Genomic DNA, 16,500 nt, shown 5'->3' on the forward strand with positions numbered 1-16,500 from the left:
ACTTCTTTGGGTGTGTTTAGTAACATCTATGAACAGTAAAAGGGACTGTATCTGTGATACAATGCCTACAGTCAACGTCTGTATTCAGGAGTTCTGGGAACTGGGGTGATGCGAAACTTTTTTTGATGTGTGTATAATCATATGGTACCTTCCACAGTAAGAGAAAGTTGTTTGAGATGTCTGTGAAATTTCCTTGCCATCAAACTAATATTAAACAGCACTTATATGCTATTAATTAAGCCTGTATTCATTAACTGTTACTATTTCTTGATAAAACGACTCTAATTTGCTTCTACTATATTGATCTTCAAAAATGGTTCAAATGGCTCTGAGCACTATGGGACTTAACATCTTAGGTCATCAGTTCCCTAGAACGTAGAACTACTTAAACCTAACTAACCTAAGGACATCACACACACCCATGCCCGAGGCAGGATTCGAACCTGCGACCGTACCAGTCTCGCGGTTCCGGACTGCAGCGCCTAGAACCGCACAGTCACCGCGGCCGGCTATATTGATCTATTTGATGCACTTATAGAAATGTTATATGCACTTGTATAAATGTTGTAAACGGAAATTCGTACAAAAACTATATTGTAATAATGGAGCATGAGTGTGGGTAAACCGTTAGCATCATGTCTACTACCAATCTGTGGGATTTATATATTCCTGACCTGAAGGGTTTTTCTTTTATTCCTTAGTTTTCCAAAATTTGTAACAAGGTTTTGTGAGGATGTATAACGTTATGACTGTGTCTTTGGACATCTTTGGATTATGTTTAGGGGAGGTGAAGATAGCGTGACGAATGGCGTAATATGTGACCTTCATATCTGAGAAAAGTACTCAGAATACTACGCAAATGATTAAGAGAAAATCTGATGCGGTTACTAATCATTTGTCATCAGAAATAAGTGTTCATGTGAAACAAATATTTTTTATGTAACATTTGTTTTCGAAACGTTTTATCACACTGGTATTTAATGTAGTAACGAGTGACGTGAAACATTACAGTTCAGTTCCTGCTCCTCCGCGCCGATACCTTACAGCGAGAAGCGGCATTTAAGAAACAATTGTTTTGTGCTGTGTCCTAATAGGAACAGAAGAGGCCATCATAAGTGGTACAACACTATGCACCCTCTATCTCGCACTTCACAGTGGTTTGCAGAGTATGTGTGTAGATGTAGATGGTAGGCATTGTTTAAATGAAAGAGAGATTATCTGACCTGGGCTACTGGTATGGTTCACCTCTGTTTTTGACATTTCGCGAAGATGTTCAGAAAGCAGTGTGTGAGGAATAGGACCGAAAGCAAATATTGGCTGTGTGATAGAAAATTATGTTGCAGGAATTAATATGTCTACACAGATTATTTCCTCCACTTCTACATCTACATCTGCATCTACATGGATACTCTGCAAATCACATGTATGTGCCTGGCAGAGGGTTCATCGAACCACCTTCACAAATATTCTCTATTATTCCAATTTCGAACTGTATACGGAATAAATGTACATCTATGTCTTTCCGTGAGAGCTCTGATTTCCCTTCTTTATGACGATGATCGCTTCTCCCGATGTAGGTCGGCGTCAACAAGATATTTTCGCATTCGGGGGAGAATGCTGGTGACTGAAATTTCGTGGAAAGATTCCTCTGGAACGAAAAACGCCTCTGTTTCAATGACGTCCACCCTAATCCTGTATCATTTCAGTGACACTCTCTCCCCTATTTCTCGATAATAGGAAACGTGCTGCCCTTCTTAGAAGTTTCTCGATGTACTCCGTCAGTTGCACCTTCTCATTTTTCTAGCAATGAAACAGAGTCTTTGGTGAGCCTCCCCCGCAATATTTTATGTGTGTTCCTTCCTATTTAAGTTGATCGTAATTGGAGTTCATAGGTGTTTGCTTGAATTTACGGCCTTTAGATTGGACTGCCGAAGGTTAACGGATTCCTTTTAGCTCCCACGTAGACTGCCTCACAATTTTCATTATTTAGGATCAATTGTAAATTTTTGCGCTGTGCAGATATATTTTCTACATTGTTTTGAAATTTGTTTTGATCTTCTGATCATTTTATTAGTCGATAAACATCAGCATCATCTGCAAACAACCTAAGACGGCTGCTCAGAGTGTCTCTCAAATCGTTTATATAGATAAGGAATGGCAAAGGGTTCAAAATGGCTCTGAGCACTATGGGACTCAACTGCTGAGGTCATTAGTCCCCTAGAACTTAGAACTAGCTAAACCTAACTAACCTAAGGACATCACAAACATCCATGCCCGAGGCAGGATTCGAACCTGCGACCGTAGCGGTCTTGCGGTTCCAGACTGCAGCGCCTTTAACCGCACGGCCACTTCGGCCGGCTATGGCAAAGGGCCTGTAACACTTAAGTTGGGGAACGCCATAAATTACTTTTGTTTTACTCGATGACTTTGCGTCAATTACTATGAGCTGTGACCTCTCTGACAGGAAATCGAGAATCTAGTCGCATAACTGTGACGATATTCCGTAAGCACGCAATTTCAATACATGTTCCAAAACCCTTCTGCATAACGACGTTAATGATACGGCCTGTAGTTTAGTGGATTACTCCCACTACAATTCTTGACTACTGGTGTGACCTGTGCCAATTTACAGCTTTTGGGTACGGATCTTTCGTCGAGCGAACGGTTGTATATGATTGTTAAGAGTGGAGCTCTTGTGTCAGTATATTATGAAGGAAACATAACTGGTAAACAGTTTGGACCGGAAGACTTGCTTTTGTTAAGTGATTTAAGTTGGTGCACTATTCTGAGGATATCTATTTCTAGGTTACTCATGTTGGCAACTTTTATTGATTCGAATTCTGGAATATTTGTTTTCTTTGGTGAAGTAATTTCGGAAAGCTGTGTTTAGTATCTCTGTTTTGGCAGCACTGTCGCCGACAGTATTTCCATTGCTATTGCGCAATGAAGGTATTGATTGTATCTTGCCGCTAGCATACTTCACATACGACTAGAACCCCTTTGAATTTTCTACCATGTTTCGAGAAAAAGTTTCGTTGTGGAAAGTATTATAAGCATCTCCCGTTAAAGTCCAGGCTAAATTCCGAGCTCTGTAATAGATCGCCAATGTTGGAAATTTTTGGTCCGTTTAAAGTTGGCATGTTTTTTCATTATTTCTGCGACAGCGCTCTGACCTGTTTTGTGTACCAAGGAGGATAAGCTCCGTCGTTTGTTGAATTATTTGGTATAAATCTCTCAATGCTGCCGATATCTTTTCTTTGAATTCAAGCCACATCTGGTCTACACTTATATTATTAATTTGGAAGGAGTGAAGATTGTCTCTTGGGAGGCCGTCAAGTGAATTTTTATCTGCTTTTTTTGAACAGGTATATTTTTCGTTCATTTTTGGAGGACGTCGGGGTTACAATATTCAATCTCTCCACAAGAACCCTGTGTTCATAATCAGTGTATCCGTTTTGATGCTTGTTATTAGCTCAGAATTATTTGTTGCTAAGAGGAGACGTGTGATTTCACAACCGCTTAGCATTCGCGTGGGCTCATGAACTGACTGCTGGAAGCAATTTCCAGAAAACGCGTTTAGCATAATTTCAGATGATGTTTTATGCGTACCTTCGAGTATAAACATGTATTTTCGCCAACATATCGACGGGAATTACAAATCACCACCAACTATAACTGTGTGAGTCGGGTACATGTTTGATATCAGCCGGCCGGAGTGGCCATGCGCTTCTAGGTGCTACAGTCTGGAACCGCGTGATCGCTACGGTCGCAGGTTCGAATCCTGTCTCGGGCATGGATGAATGTGATGTCCATAGGTTAGTTAGGTTTAAGTAGTTCTAAGTTCTAGGGGACTGATGACCACAGCAGTTAAGTCCCATAGTGCTCAGAGCCATTTGAACCATTGATATCAAACTCACGTTTTTTTTAACTGTTCAGTGATTGAATCATCTCAATCGGGAAGTCGGAAAAGGGAACCAATTATTATTTTATTCCGGTTGCCAATAACGACCTCTGCCCATACTAACTCAAAGGAACTTTCTTCTTCTTTATTTTTAATAATGTGGGGCCACAGTCAAAATGTATTTCTTTAAAGTCAGTACAGCCGTTAAACGGTTGTTTATTTACAGTGTTACATTTACACTTACACAATCAAGATTTCGACTTCAAAGTACCACTTTCAAGTGTTTTCTGAAAGTAGGTTAGACAATAACAGTGAAATACATAACAAGTGATACAACTGTATAACAATCCTTATTTGTAATGCTTACTTACAAGTGTTATAAACTGCCAAAGATGGCATATTGTCGTATTAAAATACATTATTAGACACATTGTCTAAGAGACGATATTTCTGATAGAGCCTATTTTCATTACTGAGTACTCCATCTTGATTGAATGACAGTTGGCTAAGTGTCAAATTGTCTTGGTCAAAGATATTCCTGTTACAAGCAGGTGACCATTTTCTTTTAGTTTTGGGACTCCTGTGTTATTTGCACTTATTCCTAAGTAATGTTCTGACACATGTAACAGGATTTACATGCCTAATGATATGTACTCCATAAATATCGCCTCAAACCTCACTGGTTAATTAATGAGTGAATAGAATAAGTAATTGCACTGTATTGTGTAATTCTGAATTGAGTCAAAATTACAGAACTTATAGTTGGCCACGTGTTAATTTCACGTAAAAAGCTGTATATTTACCTACCGAAATGTACTTTAAACAACTTCAATGGCTAGCTGGACTTTTATATTTATGGATGCAGCAAATATTATTGCGAAGTTTGTTATTGTTTATGAGCAGGGAACTTTATTGTATACTAAGATAAACAGGTACTGCAAAGATGTAACAGCCACCAAAGAAAATAAATTGTTCCTAACCTTTCCTATCCTACGGGACACTGAGTCCAAAAACTAAAAAAAAGGGGTCACCTGCTTGTAACAGGAATTTCTTTGAACTAGACAATTTGACACTTAGCCAACTGTCATTAAGTCAAGATGGTGTACTCAGTAATGAAACAAAGCAGTTGGGTCTGCCAGAAATATCGACTCTTAGCCAGCGTGTCTAATAGTGTACTTTAATATAACACTATGCCATCTTAGGCAATTTATAACGCTTGTAAGTAAGCATTACAAATTTGGATTGTTATACGGTTATATCACTTGTTATGTATTTCACTGTTATTGTCTAAACTGCTTTCAGAAAACACTTGATAACGGCACTTTGAAGCCAAAAATCATGATTGTGTACATGTAAACGTAACACTGTAAATAAACAACAGTCTAATGGCGGCAGTGACTTTAAAGTCACAGGAACTATCTACTTCAATTGTGTGACAAGATAAACTACTTCAAACAGCAACAAACACGCCACCGCCAACTGCGTTTAGCCCATTCTTACGGAACACCATTAGGTTCTTCGTAAAACTTTCGGCTGATCTTATCTCCGGCTTTTTCCAGGTTTCAGTGGCCATAACGATTGGAGCATCAGTGCTTTGTATTAGCATCTGGAGCTCCGATACTATCGCAACACAGGTACGACAATTTACAACTGATATACTGTTGGTTCCTGTACCTACGATCTTCCTGTGTTCCGCCTGCACCTTTTGGGACTGAAGCCTTTTTGCGTTTTCTCGAGACCCTCTAACCTGAAAAACCACCCAGTCCACGCCACACAGCCCATGCTACCCATGTAGCCACCTCCTATGTACAATGGACATGCGATCTATTCAGCAGAGTTCGAAACACCACCACCAGGTGGTGGCAGTCGAGGAATCTGCAGCCGACATGGTCGCAAAACCGTGTGAGCCTCTGATTCATACCCTCCGCTCAGCCATGCTTTCATCTCGCAAGAGAGCTGGGCGGATTTTATAACTTCTGTTAGCTGCTCGAAATCAGAGACACTCTGTTTCGATCCAAAGCGAGACAGATCACTGGGACCAATGTGAGCCACCAGCTGCAATTGGCTGCACCCTGTGCTCTTCATGGCATCCGGAAGGACCTGTTCCACTTCTGGAATGACTACACCTGTAGTGCACACGGAGTGCACATTGGCTTCCTTCCCTTCTTGGCAGCCATGTCCCTAAGGGGCCCGAGAACGCTCCTAACACTGAAATTCCCAACTATCAGTAATCCCACCCACTGTGAATGTCCAGATCGTGCAGGCTGAGAGCTTTCCTTCGAAACAGGATAGGTGACGGCATCTGGTTGAGCGACAGTGTTAACCACAGAGACCTGTCTTTAGACTGACCAGGGAGGCCTTACATGCGGCCCTCTGGGAGTCTTTCACCAATTGCCACGGCCTGAGGTGACCCCTCACTCGACCACTGGTGAGAGGAGAACCTCAGTGCGAGCAGTAGCTGGACTAGGCAACAGTGAGGACCGATCGGAGGACTTGCATGTGCTGGAAATCAGTTGGATTCCCGCAGCCTGGCCGTAACAATGGCAACCATCCGCTGCAGATTCAAGCTGTGTTACCAAAGCCATTACTGCCTGGAGCCGAGAGTGAAGTGCCACCAATCTGACTAGCATCTGCACACAACAGTCACAGTCCCTGTCCATACTACAGACCATGGAAAACTACACTATACAGGCAAACTCAATAGCGACACGTGCTGCCGAACTCTACTGCAGACCCTGACCAAAACTCAAGAACTGTGCCCAATAAATTACAATAATATACAGAGATTCAAAAACCGAAATACTGAAGACTCTGGTAAGACTAAATAATTCGTTCTTGATTAGGAACTTATAATATGTCACAAGATCGGTTTACTTTCCACTGCAAGAACTGTGTATATTAGGTATTAAATTAACATGCACAAACTCAAGAAACTGAACTATCAAATCACACAGATGAAATTATACAATTCGCTACTCGTTAGGAACTCGTAAAAGTCACAGAATTGGTTACTTCCCTGTTGCTGCTTCTGTCTGGGCCGATTGCTGCTGTCGGACTGATACATCATATGAGAAATGTCACATAAAGAGTAGCAGTATGCTTAACTTCAATTCAGATGTATATTCTAAAATAGAGGCTCTCAATATTTATCTATAATTAGCAACATTATGATAAGTGTCATTAAAAGTATTGCAGTAGTGTGGCAATAAATCGTCATACCCCCTTCTAAAGTGACAGCTTCCACTGCAGTAGGTTCTCCATCGATGCTCACTTCTTTATTACGTGCCTGGACCTAAATATAATAGAAAATTTTCTTGTTATAAAAATGAGACCTGAAATTTGAAATGTAGTAACTGTAGCAGAGGTATACATATTCTCTCTCTCTCTCTCTATCTCTCTCTCTCTCTTACTCCATCTCTCTCCCTATCTTCCTGTCACTATTCAGCGGAATCCGAAACACAACCACCATATGGCGGCAGTAGAGAAATCTGCAGCCTACACAGTCGCAGAAGCGTCTGAACCTGTCATTCATATCCTACACTCGGTTGTTTCATCTCGCAAGAAAGCGTACATATACATATACACTCACACACGCTCAGAGGTGTACAGAACACTTTTTCAATTCAAATTCCTCCAGTAACAAGAGACAGTCAAGATGGAGTACGTTTGACCCTTTTGGCTATGATTCTGATGTGTTCTACGTACTAGTACAAAACAATTGCAGAATGAACAAAACTATACACAGTGGTGAGTCCATTAGGTTGAATATTTATGTGCTCTATGCTTTCAATATCAATTTCATCCTAATTCACAAAACTTTCATATATCAAAAAGAGTGTACTGATGTGCCTGTCTTGAAGTATTTCATCTTATAAATAAATGGGAGCAACATTTACTTGGATCTAAAAGATGAGAAAATGACCCATTGCAATCACAAATATATTAGTTGTTCAAGAAAATATTTGTGTTTAATAGAATTTTCTGAATAGTGAGAACACATGACAAGCACTTAATAATACAAACATCAATTTTTCTCACTTATGAGAACTGAACACGTCAGTATTTTCAACGCAAAAGAAACAAAAAATTATTGGTCGTGTGATAACCCAGATTTGAAATGTGACTAGGTAATGGAAGAATATAACCACAGTTGTAACAGAATTTCATTGGATATCATGAGTGATTTTGACCTCATATTACCCTATTTTCAAATGACATCGAGTACATGTCTGTTTCTGATGAACAAAATATATGAAGTTTGTCATATAATTAAGAATGTGCATTATGTCTCATTGTAATAACTTAATACAAAACTCTCGACTGTCAGCTTTCAAAATAAATTGACTGTCAGCTTTTACTATAAATTGTGATCTCCATCACAAGAGAACTGTTTCTTATCTACTAAACTCTGACATATGAGTAACTAGTTTATACTATGTGTGTGTGTGTGTGTGTGTGTGTGCGTTATTTTTATTGTGTAAATATTGAAAAAATCTTAAGAAATATTTATGCAAAATACAGATACGAACTTGTTGATAATTAAAAATCAGATCACAAGCATTGTTTACTGAAGTGATCTAAAGAAATTATTAAATGCTGCAAAGGAGGTCCCTTATACTTAAATGCATGATGGTAAAATGAAAAACATCACTGATGAATCTGCTAGGAAACCACTATTGTCTGTTAAATTTCTACTTTGCAGATTATAAATTTCATATATGAAAATCGCAATTTATTGATTAATTTCAGAAATGTATTAACGGGTAAGTTTGAATATAATATCGAATATTAGTTATAAATTTTGTGTTATCAGCAGCAGACTTTGGTTTCACAGTTTTTACTTGTAGTAATAGGTACAGCTGTGAGAGAGACAAAGAAGTGTTGCAATAATGTTGGACAATTTACTAAAGATGTTTTGTCAAACTCTTTTTAAAGATGAACTTATGTTTGGCTGAGTCCATAATAATAGTACAGTCTTATTACCTCAAAGTGGTATTTCTTTCCTGGTGATAGACCAGAAACAGTATAACAGTAAAGATAAACCCAAGCACCACAATATGTTGGTTCTGTTATAAGTTTCTTTTTATGGCCGCTGCCTTCTTTAGAATAAGTGATAATAAACGATTCAATATCCCCATACGTGTTGACTGGTGGTGACCATCTCAAGCCAACCATTCTGCGACCTCTCTTGTAGACATTGAGGGATTGCACTGCATCAGGAGCTGGAAGAGGAGAATAAAATCAACTGTGTGAAAATAATAGAGCTCTGCTAATACCGTGAACTTCTATACTTCGAATCTCATGCACTCCATGCCTCAAAACATAATTGTTATGTTGATGAAAAGCCAGATTGTTGGTCTATCGAACGATGTAACGATTATAAAGCTAAAAACCTGTGGTTAATTATTAAGGAAAAGCTAGGTAGTCAAGTTTGTGGAAGTGTATCTACACCAGGTGCTGACAAAACGAAAGGGTTAAAACTGAGTGAGCAATCGGTTTTAGGAACTGCAAGCTCATATGGGACAAATAAAAAAGATTAACTAACGTCTCTTAGGAAAAAACTATTTCATCATCGCACATCTCAAGCTCATGGTATAGCGAACAAAATCCAGACTAACACAGAAAAACATATCATTCATTACCTAGTTTCCTCCATTGTAAAGGAACAACAAGTTGTTACTGAGTGCGTATTTCACACAGCTTATAAGCAAGCAAAGTTAAATTGTTTTATGAGTTTCAGACAGAAATTGATCTCCACATTAAAAATGGTTTGGATATGGGCCGAATACTACATTCCAATGTTGCTTGCTCTATTTTAATGCTTCATATTTCTGACCACATGACATCATATCTAATAAGAAATTTAATAAAGAATGACTCCCAATTTTCACTTCATTGGATGAAGCCACTTCTCTTTCAAACATAAACACTTTGATTGTATACTTTAGAACCTTGTTTAAAGGAATGGAAAACCCCATGACGCTTTTTGAGCTAAATGACACCACAGCATCTGGTATCTTGAAAGAACTTTTAAAGCAGAATACTAGGTCTAGGCTATGACATTTTGAAATACCAAGTTAATCGCTTTGACTTGCGATGGAGATTCTGTCATGTTAGGAAAAAAGTCTAGCCTCACAAAGCAGGTGATGGAAATGTTTCCAAACATTCATCACAATAGAAGAAGTGGTGGGAATTAATCACTTTAAAATATTAATGGATAAAGTTAGAAACATTCTCATCTCCTCTCCGTAAAACAGCATTGAGCTGGCAGTTGTTGTTAGAGGTTTGGAGCAAGAAATTTTATAAGTCAGTCGTGTGCCTGACACTCGTTGGGTGGCCTCCAGTTTATTGGCAGTAAAAGCTGTACGGAAAGATTACATCAGTTTTTAGAAGCATCAGAGGACGAGAAACAGGACTCAAAACATGGGGCTTTGTAATACATTGTCATATACATCTTTTGTTTCCAACCTAGCTGTAATGTATGATGCCTCAGAAGAGTTGGTCGATCTATCGCTACAGCTTCAAAGATCAAGTGTAAACCTTGTTCAAGCTCACAACGACTTTTAATAAAAGTGTTATCAAAGTCGGGTTGATGCAATGTGACAACATGCAAATGTATCTAACATTGCACTGGAAAATATGAACTTTCAATGTGTCGAACTTTATATAAGATTTCTGATAAACAGTTTTTTCGCAGCTTGACAAATAATTTGTCAATCAGGCTGTTGTCAACACTGAATGCATCTGAAAGCTACGATGTTGTTATGAATGACATGAAGATCATTCACCCCAAATTCTGGCCTCAAAACATATCGATCACTTACGGAGAAAATGGGGTTTCTCGAATATGTGAAAGATTTAAGATTAATAGCCCTTGTGAAATAATAAAGGACTTCAGGGAGTACAAACATGTTCTAAAACCAGTACTAAGCGAAGAAACACCAACTATTCTTGTACAGCCACCAACGTTCAAAAAATTCTTATCGGTAATAAACAGCATTGCAGTGTCGAGTGCGGAGTGTGAACGTGGCTTTTCTGCAATGAACTTATTTATGACACCACTGAGATCTTCACTCTACATCAGCACTGTTTGTAGTTTATTATGCATCATATGTCTGGGACCACCTCTAGCTAGATATGAGCCTGGGCATCATGTAAAGTCTTGCCTGGCGAAGGGATATCATTCTTCACTTGCTACACAGTCAAAAGCACGAAGTGATAAAGTGTATAATGAAGACAATATCGTGTTTGTGATTGATTGTGTTTGAAATAATTTCGCAATGCATACTTTTTTCCTTCGTTTGAGCCACTGAGTAAGAACTCAGGTAAAACTATGAGCTCAGTTAAAATTCAAAATGTCCGAAAAAGGTACTTTTTAACGATATATGTACAACGTATATATTCTGCATAAATTGACTGGTCATATGCCACTGACTCTTGTCAGAATAACAGATGTTTGTGATTTTAAGTTAATATGCTATGTTGAAAGTGTAATATAATTTAAAGGGAAGAATTTAAACAAAGTTATATACCCTTAGGTCAAAGATATATACTGCATGTTGACAGGACTTGTTATTTTACGAGTGAAGGGCAATTAAATTCATATTTCAGACTACAAAATTGTAATCTCAAAATTAGCGCTGAATACGACTTATTACTAATGTGATATTCTTGTTTTGGTAACATTTGTAGTTCATCATAAATGAGTTAACAGGTCGATACTCAATCTGACCGATTTAGTTTATTGGTCATTAGCATTTTAATTGTAGAATGACAAATCGAGCCAAAAATCTACTGAGATGTGGAATTCTTAAAGTTCTGCACTGGTGCTTCAAACAGTGTAACAACTTCATGTAGCCCACTGAAGTAAAATTGTTAAATAATGGTTTAAAGTACAAGGCATTTTTTATATACACAGTATGTTATTGGAAATGAAAAAGTAATTTTAACAGAGCTATAATGTAACTCTAGAAGCTTTGATATTTTTGTAAAATATTCTACAAAGATGGATGATTGTTGTAAGTGTGACCTGGATTGAAATAGTCGACTTCGCTGTGAAGCTGATTTTAATTCAAGTGCATGTTTATTTTTGTAATAATTCTCTCCCAATGCGAAATGCGTTGATTGAATTTTCTACAAGATGTATTATAGGTGTAAAACTTTTTTCAGTCAGGTTGCAGCAAACGTGTTAACATTTATGATAACAGATCCCTTTTGACTGTTTGTGGTTCAATAAATAAATATTCAGTTTGCAGCGACTACTCATGAAATATGTTTTTCTCAGTTAAAAGACAGTATAGACTTACAGCACAGAACAAATCTGTCATCTGTATGACGAGTTTATGATTTTCTGATTATTATAACGTAATGTATAGCGTCACAGAATTTCCCAGTTTAATGGTTAGTTCTGAATCAAATTGGTCATTTTTTTATCAGATCTTTCTTTAATTGCTGTTGCTAACAACAAAATCCCACGATCCTTGAATTTCCATAATTGTTTTCCAGTAACTAATTTCTGTATATATTTGAGTAAATAATTTTTGTGTGAATCTGTGCTATAGACAGAGGAAGCATTTCCTTGGTTATGATCACTGCAGGAAGCAAGATATTGAAATATTTAAATTGCATGGCATTTTTCCACAACTATTGTTTTCGTTTAGAAACAATACCCGATGGTGCGTATTCTATGGTCAGGCTTATTGTAACTTAACTACATTACAGTTTTGTTATAGAAGTAATTTTATTTAAACTAATTTCTGTGGGGTCATAATAGCCTGTGTTCTGTGTTTACAATAATGTGTATTCAATAGCGCGAGCAGAACAAAAGGTAATGTTTATTGAGTAATTTGGTAGACAGTACTGGCAATAGTTGAATACAATGTTTTGGCGTCGGGCAGCGTCACAACAGCAGTGAGGCGTACGTTCCATATAGATTCAGAATTGCTTTCCAAATTACAATCCTTAGCCAGTTTCACTAGCATTTTCAAGCGCGCTTTATGTTTTAGTTTGATTACAGAGAAATAATCAGTAGATGCAGAAAGAAAGAGACGGAACTGAGTTTGTAAGTGCAGAAGGCCTCTCTACACACCACCGACAAGCGGGTCTCTGCGCGCCCGAGCGTTCAAAAGGCAGGGATTAGCACGCCACCACTGGCAACGTGTGCTGCTGTTCGTGTGAACGGTTTTAGTGCCGCCGCGACCTGCTTTGATGCTGCCGCCATTGGTACAACTGTGCTGAAGCTACGTGCCGATTGTTCATATGCGGCGACCTGCTGCTTGGCCCGGTCAGCAGCGCCACGAAGTAGAGTTGTATCAAGGCCGCCAAAAATTACAAACTACAATAGTGGTTTTTCAGTTCAATATTTACACGTAGAGTCTCGTGATAATTTAATAGTAAAGACCTTTCTCTTAGGCTAGTAACATAGAAACTACTTAATTATTTTACGAGTTCGACAAGAAGTCATAGATATTTTTATCCTATTAGTAACATTTTACATTTAGAAGCGAATTTATTTATTACCTGTGTAAATAAAACTTGTGACTTCTTTTTCACTCACTACCGTGAAAGTTTTACATACTGTATAGTCTTTCCCCATGGCAGTGTAACATGATGTGGGTAGGAGAGGAAAGGAGAGGAGGAAGATTACGGCAGCCTCAGGGCGAGGAGGGGGGAAGGGGAATGTTTTATCTTTATCTGGCAGTGTTATCAACTCAGCCGCGATGCAACGATCAGCTGCTACGGTACAAAATGCACACGGAACTCACGTTTCGTGAAGACGTGGGAAATCAGAATTGTACGAGACCCAGATGGAGCAGGGATATCTTCATCGTCATTACCCGCTAAATGCCTTGTTGATTGATACTGAACACACGTTCATAGAGTAGCCACAAAGCAACTGTTCGAACGTGGCGGCTCGCAGCATTTGAAAACATGGTGTCATAGTCATGAAGACTACCGACTTGTGCCAATACGTATGAAGGAGGACTATGGAGCAAAGTGACACTGGTATGGTGGCAGGCGGTGGCAGCTGTTGTTTATACTGGAACTTTGTGGTGTTATGTTTTTGATTATAAGATATTATGGTTTAAAAACCTGAACTTCAGACCAGTACTTTCTATAAAATGATTTCTCCTTGAAAAACTTATCACAAATCTCGCTCTTTGGCCGGCAGGGGCCGTGGTAGGGGGGGGGGGGGGGGGGAGTGGTAGAATGGGGCGCGTCCTAAAACCTAGAAGTTAAGAAATTGAGCACTAAAGTACAGCAAAGTTGGGTGTGATTTTCAGTCTTTTTTTACGACTTTTCGAATTAGCAGAGTAACTGTGCGGTGATACTGACGGATATGAACAAGAAGGAGAAACCTCTCTGTTGCTCATTTGTATTCCTAGAGCATGTCCTCAGTTTTCGATTACCAAACAAATCTACTATACTCGACGTAGAATTGCATACACTCTTGAAGGCAAGACATGAGATGGGATGTATTCATCCTCAAGAATGGCTCGTCATATCCGACTCCCTCAATATCCTCATATCTATACAATGTATATAACTGGCAGGAAAATACGAGGGTGGTATGGAAAGTTCTCGGAATCACCATGAGCGGTTCACGTGGTATTCATTGGACTGCTGCCTGTAAACACGTGCCACGTCAGTGCTCTTGGAAGAGAGCTCTGGCGGTGACGTGGCTCTGTTGTTGTTCCTGAGCAATGATTTGCAAAGATGGAAAAAATCGAGATTCGAGAAGTGATTGAGTACTTCGTAAAAAAAGGTATGAAAGCAAAGGACATTCATGTCGATTTCGAATATACACTGGACGAGTCTGCTCCTTCATATTCAACTGTTGCCAAGTGGAGAAATGAAATCAAATCTGGTCGGGAGAGCTTAGATGGTGATCCGTGCAGTGGTTGTCCAAAATATATCACTACTTCAAAAATCATAGCAAAATTGCACAAAATACTCAAGGAGCATCGCCGATTGTAAGTGTGTGAAATTGCTCACTCTTGACAGATGTCATCTGAAAGGTTATATCACATTTTAACTGAAGAATTAGAAATGAAAAAAATTATCTGGGAGATGGGTGCCATGACTCTTGACGTTGGATCAAAAACGCTTGAGAACGGACATATCGGAACGATGTTTGGACCGTTTTAGGAGAAACGAACAAAACTTTTTGCGACTTTTTGTGACCAAAGATGAAACTTGGGTTCACTACCATAACCCAGAGAGAAACCAACAGTCAAAGCAGTGGAAACATGCTGATTCTCCGCCACCAAGACAGCCTAGACAATTCCTCTAGCGGGAAAGGTCATGACATCTGTGTTCTGGGGTGCGAAGGGGATTCTGATTGTAGATTATGATCTAGTGGGCTAACAATTACTGGAGAATATTACGCTAATCTCCTGGACAAATTGTAACAAACGATATGCGTAAAAAGTCCACGTTTAGCAAGGAAGAAAGTCATCTTCCATCAAGACAATGCACGCACGCATACATGTGCCGTCGCCATGGCAAAATTGCACGAATTAAGGTATGAATTGTTGCCACAGCCGCCTTATTCACCTAATATGGCTCTGTCAAACTACCATCTCTTCCCAAAACTGAAAATTTTTCTTAGTGGACGAAGATTCACTTCAAACGAAAAACTGAAAGCTGGAGTTGAGAAATATTTTGCAGGCCTTGAGGAAAGTCATTTTCGAGATGGGATCAAGGCTCTCGAACATAGTTGGACAAGTGCATTAACGTACAAGGAGAATACATTTTTTTCTATTCTGTTCTGAGAACTTTTAAAATCACACTTGTATTCCCAGCACACCAAAGAGTCGTTGCTCTGCCTATGCTGCTGACATTTTTCTGCAACAAAGCGAAATGGATTACAATATAGCAGACACGAAAGCGTGTATTCAAAATACTGAGGTTCAGTATATGGTCCCCACCAAAAGGTTATATCCCAATACTTGCGGTATACCCTCACTTTTTTGTTATCAAATGAGTCGCCAGACTGGTAAAACCAACTATTCCAGCAGTCTTCATGCAGTATTACTTTAACCATGCCAATCTCTGATTGAAGATATGGGAAGAGAGAGCATCTTTGGCCCTCAAAAGGTGTTAAGTACTGGCACAGCACAACATGCGGGGAGTTTTGGGATGGATGAGGAACAAGCTGGGCAGTGGAACACGGCAACACTGGCAAAGTGCAGAGAAATGTGTGGAAGAGATGGTCGCTGTCCTGAACATGGACAAAGTGAGACAGAGCTTCACGTGAGGGGGCATCCCTTATGGCTGTTCCTCCCCCTGTGCCAGCGGCTTGTGCTAGTGAGACTGCCTGTCCACCTGTTGTCGCCCATCATTTTCACTGCTGCATTCTTAGGGGTGCCGGTTGGAAATGGCGAGCCTCTTTCTACCACCTTGTGTTTGGGGTCTCTCTAACATTGCGACATCGGGTTGTCTATTCCTGGGGACAGTGATTTGTCATATGAGGGGCCCTTCTCAATCGGTCTTTACCTGCATTAAGCTTTTGTGTTCAATAAGCACCACATATATATTGTTTTTCTGGAATCTAAGACTGCTTCAGTTACGATGTTCATTGATATGTGCTTGCGCCC

At 39.2% G+C, this 16,500-nt stretch overlaps 1 protein-coding gene across 2 annotated transcripts in view; it reads right to left on the bottom strand.

Annotated features, from left to right (window-relative positions):
* The window catches only part of LOC124719995, a 517,761-nt gene that overhangs the window by 67,382 nt on the left and 433,879 nt on the right, over window positions 1-16,500 (bottom strand). Inside the window, exons 21-22 of one of the 2 annotated variants that reach the window (XM_047245222.1) lie at window positions 8,885-9,123; window positions 7,121-7,193 (exon numbers count right to left, since the gene is read on the bottom strand). The exons of the other annotated variant lie outside the window; for it this stretch is intronic. Of the exons in view, the coding sequence (XP_047101178.1) occupies window positions 7,121-7,193; window positions 8,885-9,123 (312 nt within the window). The remainder of the gene's footprint in view (window positions 1-7,120; window positions 7,194-8,884; window positions 9,124-16,500) is intronic. 2 annotated transcript variants of the gene reach the window in all.

This window comes from Schistocerca piceifrons, chromosome 11 (genome assembly GCF_021461385.2).
Source record: "Schistocerca piceifrons isolate TAMUIC-IGC-003096 chromosome 11, iqSchPice1.1, whole genome shotgun sequence".
NCBI classification, from domain to species: domain Eukaryota; kingdom Metazoa; phylum Arthropoda; class Insecta; order Orthoptera; family Acrididae; genus Schistocerca; species Schistocerca piceifrons.